Source organism: Cyanistes caeruleus, chromosome 7 (genome assembly GCF_971803275.1).
Source record: "Cyanistes caeruleus chromosome 7, bCyaCae1.hap1.1, whole genome shotgun sequence".
Taxonomy (NCBI): Eukaryota; Metazoa; Chordata; class Aves; order Passeriformes; family Paridae; genus Cyanistes; species Cyanistes caeruleus.
Window position 1 is genome coordinate 6,490,319 of NC_141707.1, and position 15,877 is coordinate 6,506,195.

General features: G+C 40.2%; 1 protein-coding gene across 6 annotated transcripts in view; it reads left to right on the top strand.

The window, feature by feature from the left end:
• The window catches only part of BARD1 (BRCA1 associated RING domain 1), a 72,685-nt gene that overhangs the window by 23,525 nt on the left and 33,283 nt on the right, over nt 1-15,877 (top strand). For 4 of the 6 annotated variants that reach the window (XR_015288850.1, XR_015288848.1, XR_015288849.1 and 1 more), the window contains exons 7-10: nt 3,449-3,557; nt 5,088-5,223; nt 6,217-6,309; nt 15,309-15,406. Coding sequence is in view for 2 of the 6 variants with exons in the window: in XM_023930412.2 (XP_023786180.2) it covers nt 3,449-3,557; nt 5,088-5,223; nt 6,217-6,309; nt 15,309-15,406 (436 nt within the window). In the remaining 4 variants the exon portion in view is untranslated. Of the gene's footprint in view, nt 1-3,448; nt 3,558-5,087; nt 5,224-6,216; nt 6,310-9,129; nt 13,722-15,308; nt 15,407-15,877 lie in introns of those variants that run through there. The other 2 variants (XR_015288851.1, XM_086896299.1) reach the window with 2 other exon arrangements.

The following is a 15,877-nucleotide window of genomic DNA, read 5'->3' on the forward strand; positions in this document are numbered from 1 at the left end:
ATTTCACAGTACTTCCTAAATGCTTTCACTCAAATGGGCTGTCTTTCCAGTTCTTCATGCACAATAAGTTTAGCATTAGTAAAAACTGTTGTCTTGCTCTATTTTTTTAGGTGTAGGATTTGCGAATCTGACTCTGAACAAACCTGTGGGAATGCTTAGGGGTAGACCATGGTCTGCAATTATGAATGGCACAGGGACAAAAATTATTATAACCTGCAGTTATTCCAGGAGGCATTAGACCCATGACACTGATTTAATTTTGTCTCCTTATCCTGAGTCAAGATAGTGCAGGTCTTTGCTGCCTAAGTGTAAGACAGTGTGTTGAACTTCCTGCTGACTGTAGGTTAATTAAAATCCTGGCTCTCTTTGGATATCTCAGATGGTGTTTCTGGCTACACAGATTAGGTTTTCTTCCCTCTGTCAGGTTCAGGAAAGGTTTCTACTTAGCACATTCTCAAAATCCATGTGCTGCCTGGAGAGCCCTGAGCCAGTCATATTTCCACGTGGGAGTTAGTTGGTAGTGTGCTGAGACCTGGCTGCAGCATTTCCTTTCACTACTGAACTCTTTTGTGGGGCTGGGGCAAAACATGATTGGTGGAGCAGCTCAAAAGTCCTGATTACAAAGAATTACAAAGTATTATGTCATTTCATGGAAAGTCATACTCAGATTTGATTGAGTTGCTCTTCACTGGGCTCCTCTTTGTTCTCAGCACAGCCATCCTGCTCTTGGATTGGATTTGTTCTGGATGTAACAGCCCCCTACTGACTATTCAGTACCTTGAGGATTGGCTAATAGAAGGCTGCTTGCACCCAAGGGTACATCCGACTCTGGAATGTTTAAATAAAAACTTCCAGAAAGCATATTTGAATTCTGGTAGAAAGGAGGATGCCTTGGGGACCTTGTATTCCAGCTTAAACAAATTGCTAATTTCTCTCTAGCAGAAACAATTGTGTCTTCCTGCTGAGTGTGGGACTTATCATGTGCACTGGACTCATTCCCAGCAAACCCAGATTTGTAGGAGGAGCACACAGAGTTATTGGTATTTCTGAAAACACTGTTTGTGTGTTAGGATGGATGTAATGTGCATGTCTAATTCAGTTTTGAATATTGGATTAAAACTCATCTTTGATCAAGGTGGGTGATTTCCCTTGTTCAGCTGGGTTGGATAAAGATGGATATGAGCACCATTTCCCTAAAGCTTCTGGTTCCCATTCCTCTGCCTTACTAAAAAAGTACAAGTAGTTTTCATCCTTTCTCTTTGAAAAGTAAATTACAACACTTTCCAACTTGAGAATCTGTCGTTTGCATGTGTTCTTGTATTGGTTTTTACTATGTAAACCCTCTTTTCTCCTGTTTCAGCTACATTTTCTCACTCTCCTTAAGCTCAACAATCTGCTTAGTTGAAAATATTCTAAACTCTTAAACCATCTCTTGTGCTGGTGTTCCTTTTTCAGACCTCAGCTCCAAAGTTTGTCACAATTTAACTATGCCACTTTAACATGCAATAAAGAGCCCTTTGTTATTCACAATACTCAAGTAAGAAGGAACTGAAAGAAGTTTAAAACTGTAGGAAAAAATTGTGAGTACAGAAAGAGGAGCTGGAGCTCGTATTTGTACAGTTTAATCGGCAAAAAATGTTCTATATTTATCTGGGATGGTCTATGTCTTTTTCTATGGTAAACATTCATGATTTTTTTCCAACAGTCAAGAACCTCACTGTGCTTTTGGAGGGAAAAGCACTCCCAAATCTCTACTAGTGACATGCAGGGATTTCTTCCCTCTGCTTAGCTCAGAGTGAAAGGTCAGCCAGCTAATCTAAAGGTGATTTTTGGGGTGTTTGATGATATGTATATACATTTCCCCCCTGTCTCTGGATGCATTGTTCAAAGGAACTTTATCTTGCAGCAGTTTGAGTTGAATATTGGCCTTATTTAAAGAAAGGGCAAGAGCTACCCTGATGATGCATGACAAAGCAGGAACAGCATGACAATATTTAATGGGCTGCAACTGCCAGGCCTGGGCAGAGATTTAACCAATTATCTTTCAGTCTGCAGAGTTTGTATTATGCCTGCACTGTGCTCATTAGTAGCACAGAAAAGCTTGGGATTGGTAATAGTGTAAAATACCATCCTGGACTCTTCTGTGGGGGATTTTTAAGGATTGTTGTTTTCCCCAGGGGCTGTGTTAGTGAGCAGGGCTCAGCCAGGGGCAAAGAAGGGTGCTGGGGTCAGATATGTCTTTCAGTTCAGCGCTGGCCAAAGCCTCCCAGTTAAGTCAGAGTGGAGACTTGATAATTTGAGCTGCTCTTTGGGCTGGATTGGGTTATGGCTTTATGTGGAATTCCCTGTAAAGCTTCCTGGATTCCTGCTTTGCACAGGAATGTGTGGCCAAGAGAGAGCTCTTCAAAGCTGCAGTGGTTTTGTGACCTCTTTAAATGTTTCATTGTTTGATGACTAAGCTTGCCAGGTTTCAGACACTGAGTCAGGGCTTTGTTCTCATGACAAGCTTCCCCTCCATAACGAGCTTTTATTATGCCTTTGGAGAGCCAGAACTGCGTGAGATGGGCAGAAGAGGATCAGCTACAACAGCCATTATTCTCACAAAGGGCAAAGCAGGCAGAATATTTCCCCAGAGTGCTGGCAGAGGCTCCTGTTTGCTAATGGCAATGATACCTGTTCAGCAGTTTCAGGCTTTCCTCCCCTCACTACTGTCCTGCAGCAGCAAAGTTGTGTGAAGAGGAAATTGATGCCATGGCTGAGCTTGATGTGTTTATAGCAATCACTTCTGTCTGAGGAGTGCTAAAAGAGGAAATCAGTCTGGAAGCACAACTAATAACTATGAGGTGCCACCTACATTCAATAGCTTTCAACAAAATTGGCAAACCAACTAAAATCTGACTCAATTAGCTATAATGTGTACTGTGGACCAGTACACTGAGGGAAAACGAGATGCATACTAGGATTTTGGAAGTGCAAGGGAGCTGTGGCTCCCAAGTAGGAAGCAGATAGCTTTCCCCATAAAAGCACAACCACATCAAGCTCCCATGTTTAATACACTATGGAGAGTCTTCTGGCATTTCTTTTATGGCAAATGGATAAGCCAAAAATACATTGCTTGGTTATATGACTGCAATGAAAGATTAAAGCTGAAATTTCTGGGTCTTGCAAATGATAGCAAAGTGCATCTTGAAATAGTTTAACAAGGACTGTGGTTTATTTAACTGAACATTCTGCTCTGAATATGCCTTGCTCCTCAGCTGAACGCAGCAGCTTGTAATTCAGTATCCATCTGTCTTGGATGCAATTCTTACTTGAAGCTTTGTGCTTTTAGCTGAAATTACATATTAATAAGAAAGTGGGAGGGAAACCTACCCAGCTAATATGCTCGGTTATTTAAGAATCAAGTCACATTTTATTTACTTAAACCCATCTGTGCTTGTTTTGCCAGTAATATATTTGGTCTGCGACCTGTGGACTATGCAGAAAGCCAAAAGATGAAATCTGTGCTAATGTTACCAGTGAAGAATGAATCATTTTCACTTAACCAGCCCTCTGAGGTAAATGTCTGTGTGGGTTTGTTTTTGTGTTTTGCTTTTTAACAAAACAACAAGCCGTGAGTTCTTCCTTTAAATATTGAAGGCTTGGATGTAAGTACAGTGCATCACCGGCTTTACAGGGAGATTTAAAATAGGCTGGGAAGCTGTCTTGGACAGTGTTTCTAGGATGTATATGGAACACTGACAAGCTATGAAGTTCTGTGTTACACCTTTATCTGGGAAGACAAAAGATGTTTCTTGTACTGTGGCGTTATTATAGGAGAACAAGCCTGTGTTATTCCTCAAGTATCACTGCTTGAACTTTGCTATTGATGTTGTTTTTCTGCATATCTAAATTTGTTCTACTTTCCAAACTGTCTGCAAGCAGCAGCAGTCTTTGTTCCAGGTGCTTTTTCTGTGCATTTAAAAGGCTGTTCTACTATCATCCCTTGTCCAACAATGAAAATATCAGCTCAGCAGTAGAAAATAGGTTTTGGGAGGTTGTTTTGGGGTTTTTGTTTTCCTCCTGCTTTGGACAAAGACTTCTCAGGACTTGTAACCAGAATCAGGTACTCAGACCTAACAAGTTACTGCTTTAATGAAATGCTTTGTGCTTCCTAATGCATGAGGATTAAGCTGACCTGGCTGATAGAAGCAGCCCATATCTACTCCAGCCTGTTCAGCCTGCAATGATCCCTCCTCATTGAGGGCACAGGGTACCCAGGGGCCAAAAGTAAACTGTTGCAGCTAAACCAGGACTAATGTGGCTGTTCCTTCCACCTGCAGCAAATACAATATGCAGCTCTTCTGTGCCAAACAAACCATTTTTGGTATTTGCATCTGCTTTGGGGTGAGTGTGTGCCAGGGGATGGTTAATGGCTCACATGGATGACTTGATCCAGAGCCTGAGGCTGTGGGGTAACTGGATCTCAAAACCGTGTCTGTGCTATGGAATCTGGAGTATTTAGGAAAATCCAGGAGCTGAAGTATCCCTCCCTTGGCTCTACAAAGCTCCTCTTACTTTGCATTAATACTACCCACATCAAAAATCCCATTTTGCCCTGTAAGCAACTAATGTTTAAGTATTAGGGACTTTTACTAAAAGGACATGCAGTTATTAATTCTGTGAGTTACCCAGTACCACATCTGTTGTTAATACTTAGCTAAAAGTAGGAGATTTTACTGCTTAATTGGGATTTTTATTCTTGTTCAACACTGCAAGCTGCCAGGCTGTTTACACAGTGTTCAAACAATTCTATGTGTGCACCCCAGTGTCTTTAAAAAGCAACAAAGAGGGCAAGGAAGAAAAACTGATCCATGAGGTATTTTAGTACCTTACATAAACTAAATTAAGTACCTCTAATGTGAAGCTTTTTTTCCTGTGGAGCTGGTTTGTTACATGGAGATTTATTCATGGACCCTGTCCATGAAGCTTGTCATGAACTGTGTTCCAAAATGATACAAAATTATATTCTTGAAAACCTGTCTAGTAAGTTGCTTTCCTTATGTTCCCAAATATTCAGCTCATTGCAGAATTTTCTGTTCATGCAGGCACTGAGCTCCAGCCAGCCAAGAAATGGACCCCTTGGCATACTGGGGAGCAGTCTTGGTGCAGAGCAGGAGAAATTGCTGAGCAAATTAGCAGCAGTCCTGAAGGCCCAGAGGTGCACTGAATTTAACAGCAGAGGTACGGAGTCTTGTTGAAATGTCTCTGTCCGAATATAAGTAACTCCAGTTCTGCACTTTATTGTTTAAGATACTACCTGCAGCAGGGCTTTTTATTGCTCCTGGGAAGTGCAGCTTCTGAAATCCTTGAGTTGTAGCTATAGTGGAGTGATGGTTTTTTGCATGTAAACACATATAAAGCTTGAGTGGCTATCAAGGCAGGAAGTTTCTGGGGGAGCCACAGTTTGGCAGTTTATTGTCTGTTATTTAAAATCCCAAAGTCTCCTCAGAGACCTCTTCTCTTTACCCATCTTTTACCAACTTTAAGGTCTGTGCTTGTGTGAGACATCCTGTAAAGTTTTTACTCTCCAGAAGTGAACTTCGGGCAGATGGTGCCTCAAGAAAAGAGCATGGTATTGACTGAAAGCTTACATGGCTTCTCTGCCTTCAGACTTTATTCTTCATTAAGATTGGTGAACCCAGATTATGAGGTTTGCTGGAGTTCTTTTCCCCTTTTTGAGGATGGGGACATTACCTTAATCCCTCCTCTTAGTTTTTCCTTTGGAGTGCTCATGAACAAAATGCTAAGGTAATTTCCCCCTACCATCTTTCACTTCTGGATTACTACTCCAGAATTTTGAGTGGAGTTCTGTTAGCTTTGAATTAAAGCAGTGAGATCCAGTAGTAAGATTCCTGTCAGAGTTAAAATATAACTCTAAAAGAATTGGAAAAAAATGCTGTCCTATAAACTGGAGCCTCAGTTGAAGATTTAAGTGTTAGTGTAGAACTATAAAACCTTTTTCACAGGAAGTGTAAGTTGAAAACCACAAAATTTCTAATAGCTCTTCCACTAACTCGGATCATAGTCTCAAAAATCACTGCCTTGTGCTGGAAAGATTGGTTGATAAATTATTATAGTCTGTTTATTCTTTAAATAATGATTGATTGCTTTTCAGCCAGGCATGGTGCTGATTTTTCTGTGCTTTTAGTTTTACTGATCTAATCTTTCTCCTAGTAACTCACCTTATTATCCCTGATGTTCCAATGCCAACTACTGTCAAATGCATGATGGCTGTTCTGACTGGATGTTGGGTCCTCAAGTTTGAATGTAAGTATTAAATATGTGGGGCTCCTTTGGGTTTTTAACCAGAAATTGTAGATGGGATTACAGAGAAAAGTTGTTTTTTTTCAAGAGCTGCCCTAATATCAATGCTAATGTGTTTGTGACACAAAGTACAGGGGATTGTTTTCAAATCTGATGAATGATTGGAAATTTAATTGAATGTATTGAATGAAATATAACTACTACTTATTTGGAAAATGAGTGCATTTCATTGTTAGGTGTGTTGGTAAGGTCATAGCCTAAGTATCAGTAGGGAGTGAGTTTCTTCATTGCTACATTAAGACTGATTCAGAAGATTATGGAAGATACCCTGGGAGAGAAGGAAAGATTTTATTGAATTCTAGGATTTTTTTTATGAGCAGTTTGCATTGAAATTGAGAGGAGACTGGCTTGCTTGGGATGTGTGCTCAAGGCCTGTGAGAAGTGAGCTTATGTTTACTTACAAGCTCAGATCCACTGAAGGTTGTAACTTCTAACCCAAGTTAGCATGCAAGTCATGTTTCATGCAGTCTGTAATTGGTGTTTATGCAGTGCATGCTTTTTTATACAGCTGTTCTTAGGCCCTAAATTTTGATGTATTTCTTAGTATCTGCTTTCACAGTAGCTGCAAAACCCATCTTTTTCCCCTTGACCTTTATGGCTAAGTCCCTTTTAGCTAATAAGTACACACAAATGAGCTAATTACCCATGGAAAACTTACAGACAGATTTCATTCCAGTTTTCTACTGTGTGACTAAATGTCAGAACATAAGGATTCTTTAATGGTCTGGATTTTCCTAATGCTTATGGAGACACTGCAAAGCCTCAGAAGCTGCAAACTAAAACATGGCATCAGGTTGAATACTGGACTTAGAGTTTCATTTGGCTTCCAGTTGGTTCCATGTTTTTTTTTTTATTTAAGACTGAAGACCATATTTCTGTGGTGAATCCCTTGGCAGGTTCTTGGCTTCACTCAGCCTGAGAGGTTTGCACACATTCTATCCTACATCCTTTATTTCATTTCATCTTCCTGCTAGTCAGATGCTTAGAAAACTTCTGAGGGAGATTTCATTAGTGAGACCTAAATTTAAATCTTCATGGAAGAGCTTTCATATTTAGAAGTGATTGGAGAAGAAAAAAAAATAAATTAAATAGTCCAGGGGTTATTCAGGGAATATGTTTATGGGTTTTTTTCACAGTTGAGTTTTACTTTATGTTGTTGGTACTGATTAGTGCAATCCTGACTGCTAATGCTCCCAGCTTAGTAAGCAACATACTACTTAAAAGCGAGTGATTCTCCTCCCTAGTGGGAAATGTTAGCAATAACTCATGGGGTCTGATGCAGCTAAGTGCCTATAATTAACAGCACCACTCCATCTGTTCCCACCAGTCTGTTATCAGTCTTCTTCAGAGTCATTACAAGTTAAAGATTGTTATAACAAATAATGGGACTCCTGCTGATGGAACATTTGTCTAGGAAAAAGAGGTCCTTGCTTTTCTTTTTCATTTCCATTTATCGTGGCTATTTGACTTGTATTTGGATGAGTTTCCTTAAATGTGATGCAAATAAACTTTCAAAAGTTATGTGCATGTTCTGGTTATATAATAAATTTAAGAAGTTGTTTATGGTTCACTGTTCTAATCCATTCACTTAAAGTGAATTCATGTTGAAAAAATTCACTAAAATATTTGAAAAAACAAAGCTCAGTGAGGCACTTAATGAAATGCTGACTATGCATAAGGGAGTGTTTGAATTTTTTTTACAATGTAAGCTGCATTTCACTTTTATCCCTAAAGTTGTATTTATAGCCTACATATTATACCATTTCTTAAAAAACATCACAAGCTTGCAAAAACAGTATTTAATTTGGGAATCTCTTATGTTAACTCTTGTGCTACAGCAAGCTGTGAGTCTTTCTCTCATAAAAAGCAGTTTCCTTCTTTTGGGTGATTCTACAATACTCCTGTTTCCATGTGTCCATACTGATCCAGAATTCATTCATTTTGGTAGAGAGGTAATGTGGAATTTTCCAGCAGAGTTTGAGCTCAGTGTTGGAGGGCCAAGATTGAAGTATGTATCCTCAATTTTGGGGTTCCATTATGTCTTCAGGTGGAAGGTTAGGATGACAAGATACCACCACTGCGCAATATTAGATTTTCAGAGAAGAAAAATTTCATGTTACGAGTTGCTTTCCCACCTTTTCTGTATTTAACACACTGTCTGCAGTACATCCACTTCCAAGGCAGCATGGAATTGAACTGAGGCAGTGTTGCCACAGTGCTCCTTGCCCTTGGCCGTATCTTTCACTGGTTTCATTATTTTATTGCCTTTATTATTTCTGGGATGGTAATAGGGCACAAAGTGGCGAGTCATTATCCTTCTGCAAGTGGGCTGAGACAAAGATTCAAGTATCACTGTATTTCCTCTAAGCTTTATGTGGAGCATAGAACAGTTTAATTAAAACCAGCAGAAGTCTTTAATAGCTTTTCAGCTTGTTTTTTTTCTTCAAGTTATTGTCATCTGTTAAAGCAGGGAATGAAAAATGATCTCAGTAATGATATGCATTGAAACAAGCTGGTGTCAGTCCTGGCAGTGAAGTGTCTGGCAGAATTCTAAGCATCTGATTGCTCATTCCTTCCTCTGCTTTGCTTACCTGGAGCAGCAGCAATGATTCAGCTCTGATCATTATAAGGAGGCAGAAAAAACTGCTTTTCCTGTGGGGACTCACAACAACAGGGAGTTGACTGGAAGAGCTAGGGGACTGCATGACTGACATATCAAGGTGAAAACATCTTTCTGAATTTTCTATTCTCATCCTTGTTTAGGCTGTTAGAGCAGAGGAGTGCAAGGCTTGCTTGACCTGACTGCTCCTGAGGCTGGACTTCTCTCTTTCATGCATAAACATCTTTTGGGTAACTGGCTGATTCTCAGCAGAGCCCTCCCTCCCTGAAACACCCAAAACTTTTGATGACTGGAGTTTCATGCTCTTTTTGCACTTGGAAACTTATTTCAGCTGCCTCCTACAAAAGGACTCGTAGCTCTGAGAGGCTTTGGAACTCTGCAAAGTGCAGATTCTGGTTGTATTGGGTGTGCAGCTGAGGGCAGTGCTTCAAACCAGCAGAGACTGAACTTCTGCACTCCCACAGTGTCTACACCTGCTGGAAAGGAGCTCACAATTTTACAATGTGAAGCTCCTGGGCTTTGCAGAGCAGAAAATGGGTGTGAAAATCTCTTCAGTGTGGTGTCTGCAGAGATTGGAAGTGGGTTGACTTGAAATAAGGTCTAGAAGAAAAAGAAACCTTGGGAACTGTGTCATCCAGTACTCAGTTTTTCATACTTGTAGAGTCCTTTGTTCTAGCTTGCTTCTAGTTTGAAGAAAACATTCCATCAAGCTCTTTGTAAGGAAGAAGATGGGAAATACAGCCTCACTCATTAAAAAGCCTGTGATGGGATCCAGAGGATGAACACTCCTGAGGGAATTTAACCTGACCTTAGGAAGGGCTACCTCCAGTCACTTTGATCACTCTAGAAAACAGCTGTGGCCAGCAGTGTTATTTTTTTTTTCCAAAGAAGATACCTGGGCCTCCAAGTGAAGGAATAATTTTCAAATCACATGTTCCCAGCTTCTGGGAATATTTCAGGACTTCCTAAGCATCTGTTCCATAGTGTTCAATAAATACCACCTGCATTAACTTGTAAACTTACCATGCTTCAGCAGATGCACTTCAGTCTCTGCAGATCTTGTGTCGTTTGCATGTGATAAGAAAACAGACTGCTCTTGTTTCACCAATGAGTTCTCTACCTCACTCCTTGGAAATCTGGAGTCTGATGTCACTTTATAAGCATATAAGACACAGTGTAAAAATGCTTTGCTGTAGCAGAGGCCAATAATGCTGTTTGTGAAAACAAATTGAAGCCAGCTATGCCAAATTCCCATAAAACTTTCTCTCAGTCCAAATTTCTTCCTTTTCTAGGAAAAAAAACCCCACCAGGATTTACTCAATCTGCATTTAAGTTTTAAAACCCAGTGCAGACTGAACTGAGCAAGTATCAGTTGCTGTCTCTACTAGATCATGGACATGTAGTCCATGTCATCATCTTTGTTGCTATTATGTATTCCTAAATTACTCCTGGCCCTTCTGAGAGATTTTTGGGACTAACCCTTGCTCTTTGCTTTATTAATGCAAATCCAACAAAACTCCACTAAGGCTAATTGAGTTACAGATAGATACCCCTGGGTATCTGTGGGTGATTACAACTTGTTCTTGCCAACCAGGTTTTTATTTTTTTGGTACTTCATTCTCTTCAAATTGTTTTTGCTGATGCAGTTAGTTCCATTACAAACCAATGAGACTTACATGAATAAGGATTAGAGGGCTCTGATCTTAAATTTTGCAAATAATGATTTCTTTTATTTCCAGTAGTAGCAGCTGCACTTGTATCAAAGGTCAGTTAGAGTGGACACCCTGTTAACCTGCTTGCTCCTTAGATCTCAAAGGTGAGAAGGCAGGGGCAGCTGCTCAGTGAGGTAATCAGGATCAGTGTAAGTAGTGATGCTTTACTGATATTGTTAATCAGGGGAAAAAAAATGAGCAGTGCTCTGCTTGCCAAGTGTGGTGGCACCAAGCTAAATGTAGATGCATTAAACTAAAACTTCTGTCTGCCATGTTTTTTAGGGACTTTAATGAAAGCTTGAGTTTTGCTAAAATTTGGTGCAAATGACCTTGTTTATATCTAAAACCTGCAAGTGTGAATTCAGCTCTTTAAGAGGCTCTGGAGCTTGTGATATTCTGTATTTCCAGGGCAGAACTCTGTGTGACTGCTGTGCCCATGGGATCTGGCCCCACAACGGTGTGGTAGGCCAGCTTTATCCATCAGTGCTTTCACACTGACCTTGGCACTGCAAGGCAGCTCTGCTCCATGATAATTGAAATGCCACCTGCCTTCATATAACTCTTGCCCTTTCATGGGTGATTGATCCAGCTACTGAGATTAAACTGAAGGGCCATTAACATGTCGTTGTAATAATCACCCTCTTCTCTTCCAAGGAAGAGAACATTGACAAACCTTAACAGCCTCAAATTTAGATGGCCCACAGCTCTTATTGGCAGTGGTATTAAGGAATAAATCAAGATTGGCTGAGACCCTGAGCAAGTTGAATGGTTTTAGAACAGAACAGACTCAATTTTTAGTCAGGCTTGCTGGTCAACAGTGCACAGACTGCTAATGTGTGGAGGAAAACAACACAACTCAGTGCCTTCTCCTGAAATTACAGGTGTCTTCTCAAAAGTAAGTTTAGGTTCCCTTCCATTTTCAGAAAACTCCTTTAGGGCTGTCTTTGTCCTCCTGAGATTCAATCCTGTTTTGAACATTTTTTTACATAAGTACTTCAGCTGTCCGAGTTTCACAATGGAGATGGCATCCTGGTCACTTTTTAAGTTAGGATAATAGAAATTCTCTTTTTCAGTCCATTCATTTGACCAGTGCCTTGGCATCAGGTACTCACTGGAGTTTTTTCAGTATAGTGCTAAAGAAGTGAGAGTCTGATAACAGGAGTTTGGGGAGTCAGTTAAACATGACTCCTGTTTGAAATCAAAGGGAGATTTTGACTTAAGCAATGTAAGGTCAAAAGAGCTTCTGGAAAAGTTCTTGTAAAAGTAGCTGATAGACCTCTGAGTAAAGTATGGAGTTTTATTTCCTTTTATATGTCCTCTTAATCAGGATGAGATTGAGTTGGATGAAGAGACCATTAAAAGGGAACTGTGTTGTTATGCAGCCACTTTTACACGTTAGCAGCTTTAAAATTTATAATGCTTCTGAAGGAAAAGACCTGGGCTATACTGAATGGACTCAACGCTCAATTTTCACAGGAAATAAAATCCCTAGCAGAAAAAAAACAACCCACCAGGTTGGAAGGGCCTGCAGTGTGCTGTTGCATCCCTACTTTTAAGTGTGAAATTGGGGTATTACTGTTTCTAGCACAAGATTATATTGTGGTGGTTGTACCATCTCCTGGAGGAATGGTAAAACTTGTACATTCCTGCTGCTTCCAAATGACACCATAACACAACCAGAGCTGATTATGCTGTCTTTGAGAACCTCACTTGGGCTATTGCATCCATTAGGGTACTCTGCACCTGAAAATGATAATGGAGATTTTGAGATCTAGAAGCAAATGGTGGCTTGACACTAAGCTTTGTGTGGAGAGGGGGGGAAAAAGAGCAGGAAAAGAACCTTTTGTTTAGAAAAATGAATATTGAATTAAACAGCTTGAGCCCTCTGTCATTTTATCTCAAATAGGAGAACAGGAGCATGTTTCCCTTTTGTTTCTTTTCTTGTTCTGATATTTGACGACTTCAATTCTTTAATAAAACTGTGTAGCATGCAGGAGTCATAGAAGAGAAAGGAGTCATAGAAGAGAAAGGAGCCACTTGGCAACAAATCAGTCTGGACAAAATCTGCAGTTAAAGAGCCATACTGGTCTCCATAACTTCCATTATTTTACTTTTCTTCTAGTCAGGAATTCTTCCATGGATAGATAATCCTTGCCTGCTCCCCTCAGTGTTGTAAGCACCTTCCACAAACACTGGCTGCTGCTGACACCCTTGTGTCAGAGCAACTTCTCCTTCTAGATCTTTGTATGAAAAATATGTTCACTAACTGAAAATGTACTAATTTTCCATCACCAAAAAAACTCAGAGGGGTCTGTTGCTCCATGAAGGTGTGTGTGTTTAGGCCTAACTGTTGCCTCTTAAAATATTTGTATTGAAGGAAAATACCTGGGCACTGAGAATTTATATTCTTGGCTTTTTATGCTGAGTGGCAAACACAGCTTGTTGAGACACAGATCTGGCCTGTTTCTAGATGGGAGAGAAAAGTTGAAATTAATGAGAATGCTGATCATGCAGACACTTGGCTGTTTGCATGTTTCCAGTTTCTGCAGGAAACAGATGTCTGCCTGGTGTGCCTTGTGAGAACAGGACACAGGTGGATGAGCCTCTCTTGTGGCCCTCTTGGAGGATTGTAATTACGTGTGACAAGGAACTCTGAGGCTTTCAGGCTCCTTGGAGCACCTGGCAGTGTGAAATGGACTGATGTGTGTGTGCAAGACAGACCTCACTGATTTTGAATTCTGTGACATCAACACTCCACCAACTTTAGTCACTTCCCTGCCTTCTTTTTTCTTTTTTCTTTGTTTTTTTTTTTCCAGGCATGTAGCACTTCAGGAAGACATTGTAGTCTTTTGTATTCATTCAATTTTTTATTACTTTTGTATCACATTTGCTTCATTTACTGATGCTGGCGCTGGATGCTCAATTTGTGATGTACTTATTGTATAAAAACCTCATCTCTGTAGTGAAAGTCCTTGAAATCAAGCTTTTGATGGTAGATTGAAATAAAACATGCTCTTAATGAATGGACAGTTCCATTCTTAAGATTAGATAAGGCTTCTTCCTTTATTGTAAGTGGCACCCATTAATATCTGCATTTCCTTGGAGGGAAAGAATAGCAGTGTAAGTTAGAGGCACACTGACACAGGAAGTCTTGTTGAATGGTGGTGATTTAAAATAAATAAATAAAATGTGAAATAGCTTTTAGATTTATTTCTGAGTTACGAGTACTGAAATTAAGTTATCAGTATTCATTACTGTTATCAATAATGAATATGTAAGTTGCCTTTCTGGAAAATCCATGACTAGGTTTGCCCTTCTAGTTCACATTAATTTTCCTTGAAGGAATGAACGAGTGCAAATAATCAATCTGATACTTGTACAGGGAGGGAGATATTTGCTGCAGTGTTCAGCCAGTTGTAATTTTCTGTAGGGACTTATCTTTTCTGATGTAAGCACATTGAAGGACTTCTACTACCTAAAATGTGAATTTCCATTGCATTTTGTGAGTTTGTATGTACTGACAGCAAATTACTGCGAATTTCTTTCAAGATCTCTTCAGAGTAGATATTCCTATGCATTGGCTACTTACTGCCATGGCATCCAAGTGCCTTTGTCAGTGGTATTTCTCTTCATAGCCTTGGGCTTTCTTCCTTTTTAGGGTCAACCCCCCACAATTCTCTTTTGATTTTGTTGAGTTTATAGTTTTTATATACTGAGGGTTTCCTATTTTCCCGGTGCAAATAAGTTAGAAACACGGCGCAAGGAGTGAGGTGCTATAAAAGTTACAGCCTTGGCCACATTGTAAATCCTCCTGGTGGAACCCTTTTCAAAATCAGCTTTGCAAACTTTTTCCTGGGTAATTCTTATTAATGACTGCAATGTACATGCAGGCAAAATGTTCCATCCTTGAATGGGTGACCACAGCAATTCCTCTCCCTGGAGTGAGGTCAGGCAGTACATTTTATGGACGTTAGCAATTACCAGCAGTGCTTTCTCCATTGGAAAAAATAACTGGCCTTAAAACAAGGTAAAAACATGTTGACTCTAAAAGACAATCTCATTATGCAGCAGTGCTAACAGAAACGAATGCCACTGTTAAACCCCAGCATAAATCTGCAGTTCATGCTGATCCTGGAGACCTTGAAATCCCATCTGATATGTTCTTTGAGGCCCTAGCTGCTCAGAAGCAGCTTTGTGCTTGCCTTGTAATTGCTCTTTATCAGGCAATTGTGTCCATTTCATAACTGCAGTGTTGGCTCCGCACGCTGGCTTTGAGCTTCCCAGCGATCAGCAGTTTGACATTTGACATTAAGTGCTTGACCTTTAGAGGGTAAGAGGAAGAGCTAATAATTCCTGCTGTTTATAGCACTGATTTTAGTGTGATATTGCTTCTCACCATCTCACTTGCATCTTCAGGCGCTGTTGTAAATTTTTTTCGGGTTTTAAAAGCAAATTGCTAAAGCACACAAGCTTCGATGCTGTGTGAATGTGATGTCTTGCATTGTAATAATTTTATCTTAGCACAGCTCCTTAGTCCCTAAAATGACATGCAAGCCTCTCTTAAAGCCTGGGGTGTCTAATTTTTGCCTCTCTTACTTTGGTTTTTGTAGGGGTACGAGCCTGTCTGCGGAGCTCAGTTCGAGAACAAGAAGAGAAGTACGAAGTCCAAGGTGGCCCCCGGCGAGGGCGGCTCAACCGGGAGCAGCTGGTGAGTTTTACTGCTCCACACAGCCTGGATTAATGACCTGGGGCTGGGCAGCTCTGCCCTTTGCCACACGCAAAGGTGCAGATGTAAAATTTTAATGTGGTCTTGTACAGGAAATTTGATTATGTGCAAGGTGATCCAAAGAGCCGTGAACACCCATAAAGCTGTCACTTTTCTCCATTAGTGGAGATGTTGCTGTAACCTTGTCAGGGGAGCACTATTGCACTGTCTGTATCACACCTGATGGGACAGGAAGTGATGTGCTTCAGCCTCTGCTCAGCTTTAGAACATAGCTCTGAAAGAAAAATGGTTTTATTGCTATTTGTTTCCATTCAGGGCCTTTTTTACTTTTAACTGGGTTAATTCCTGGTTACTCGCTGGATTACACTGGAGAATTTATTAACTGCATTGTAACAGTAGTTGTAATTATTCCTAACTCATAGTTCAAACCCTGTTGTGCTGGAAAGTATTTCA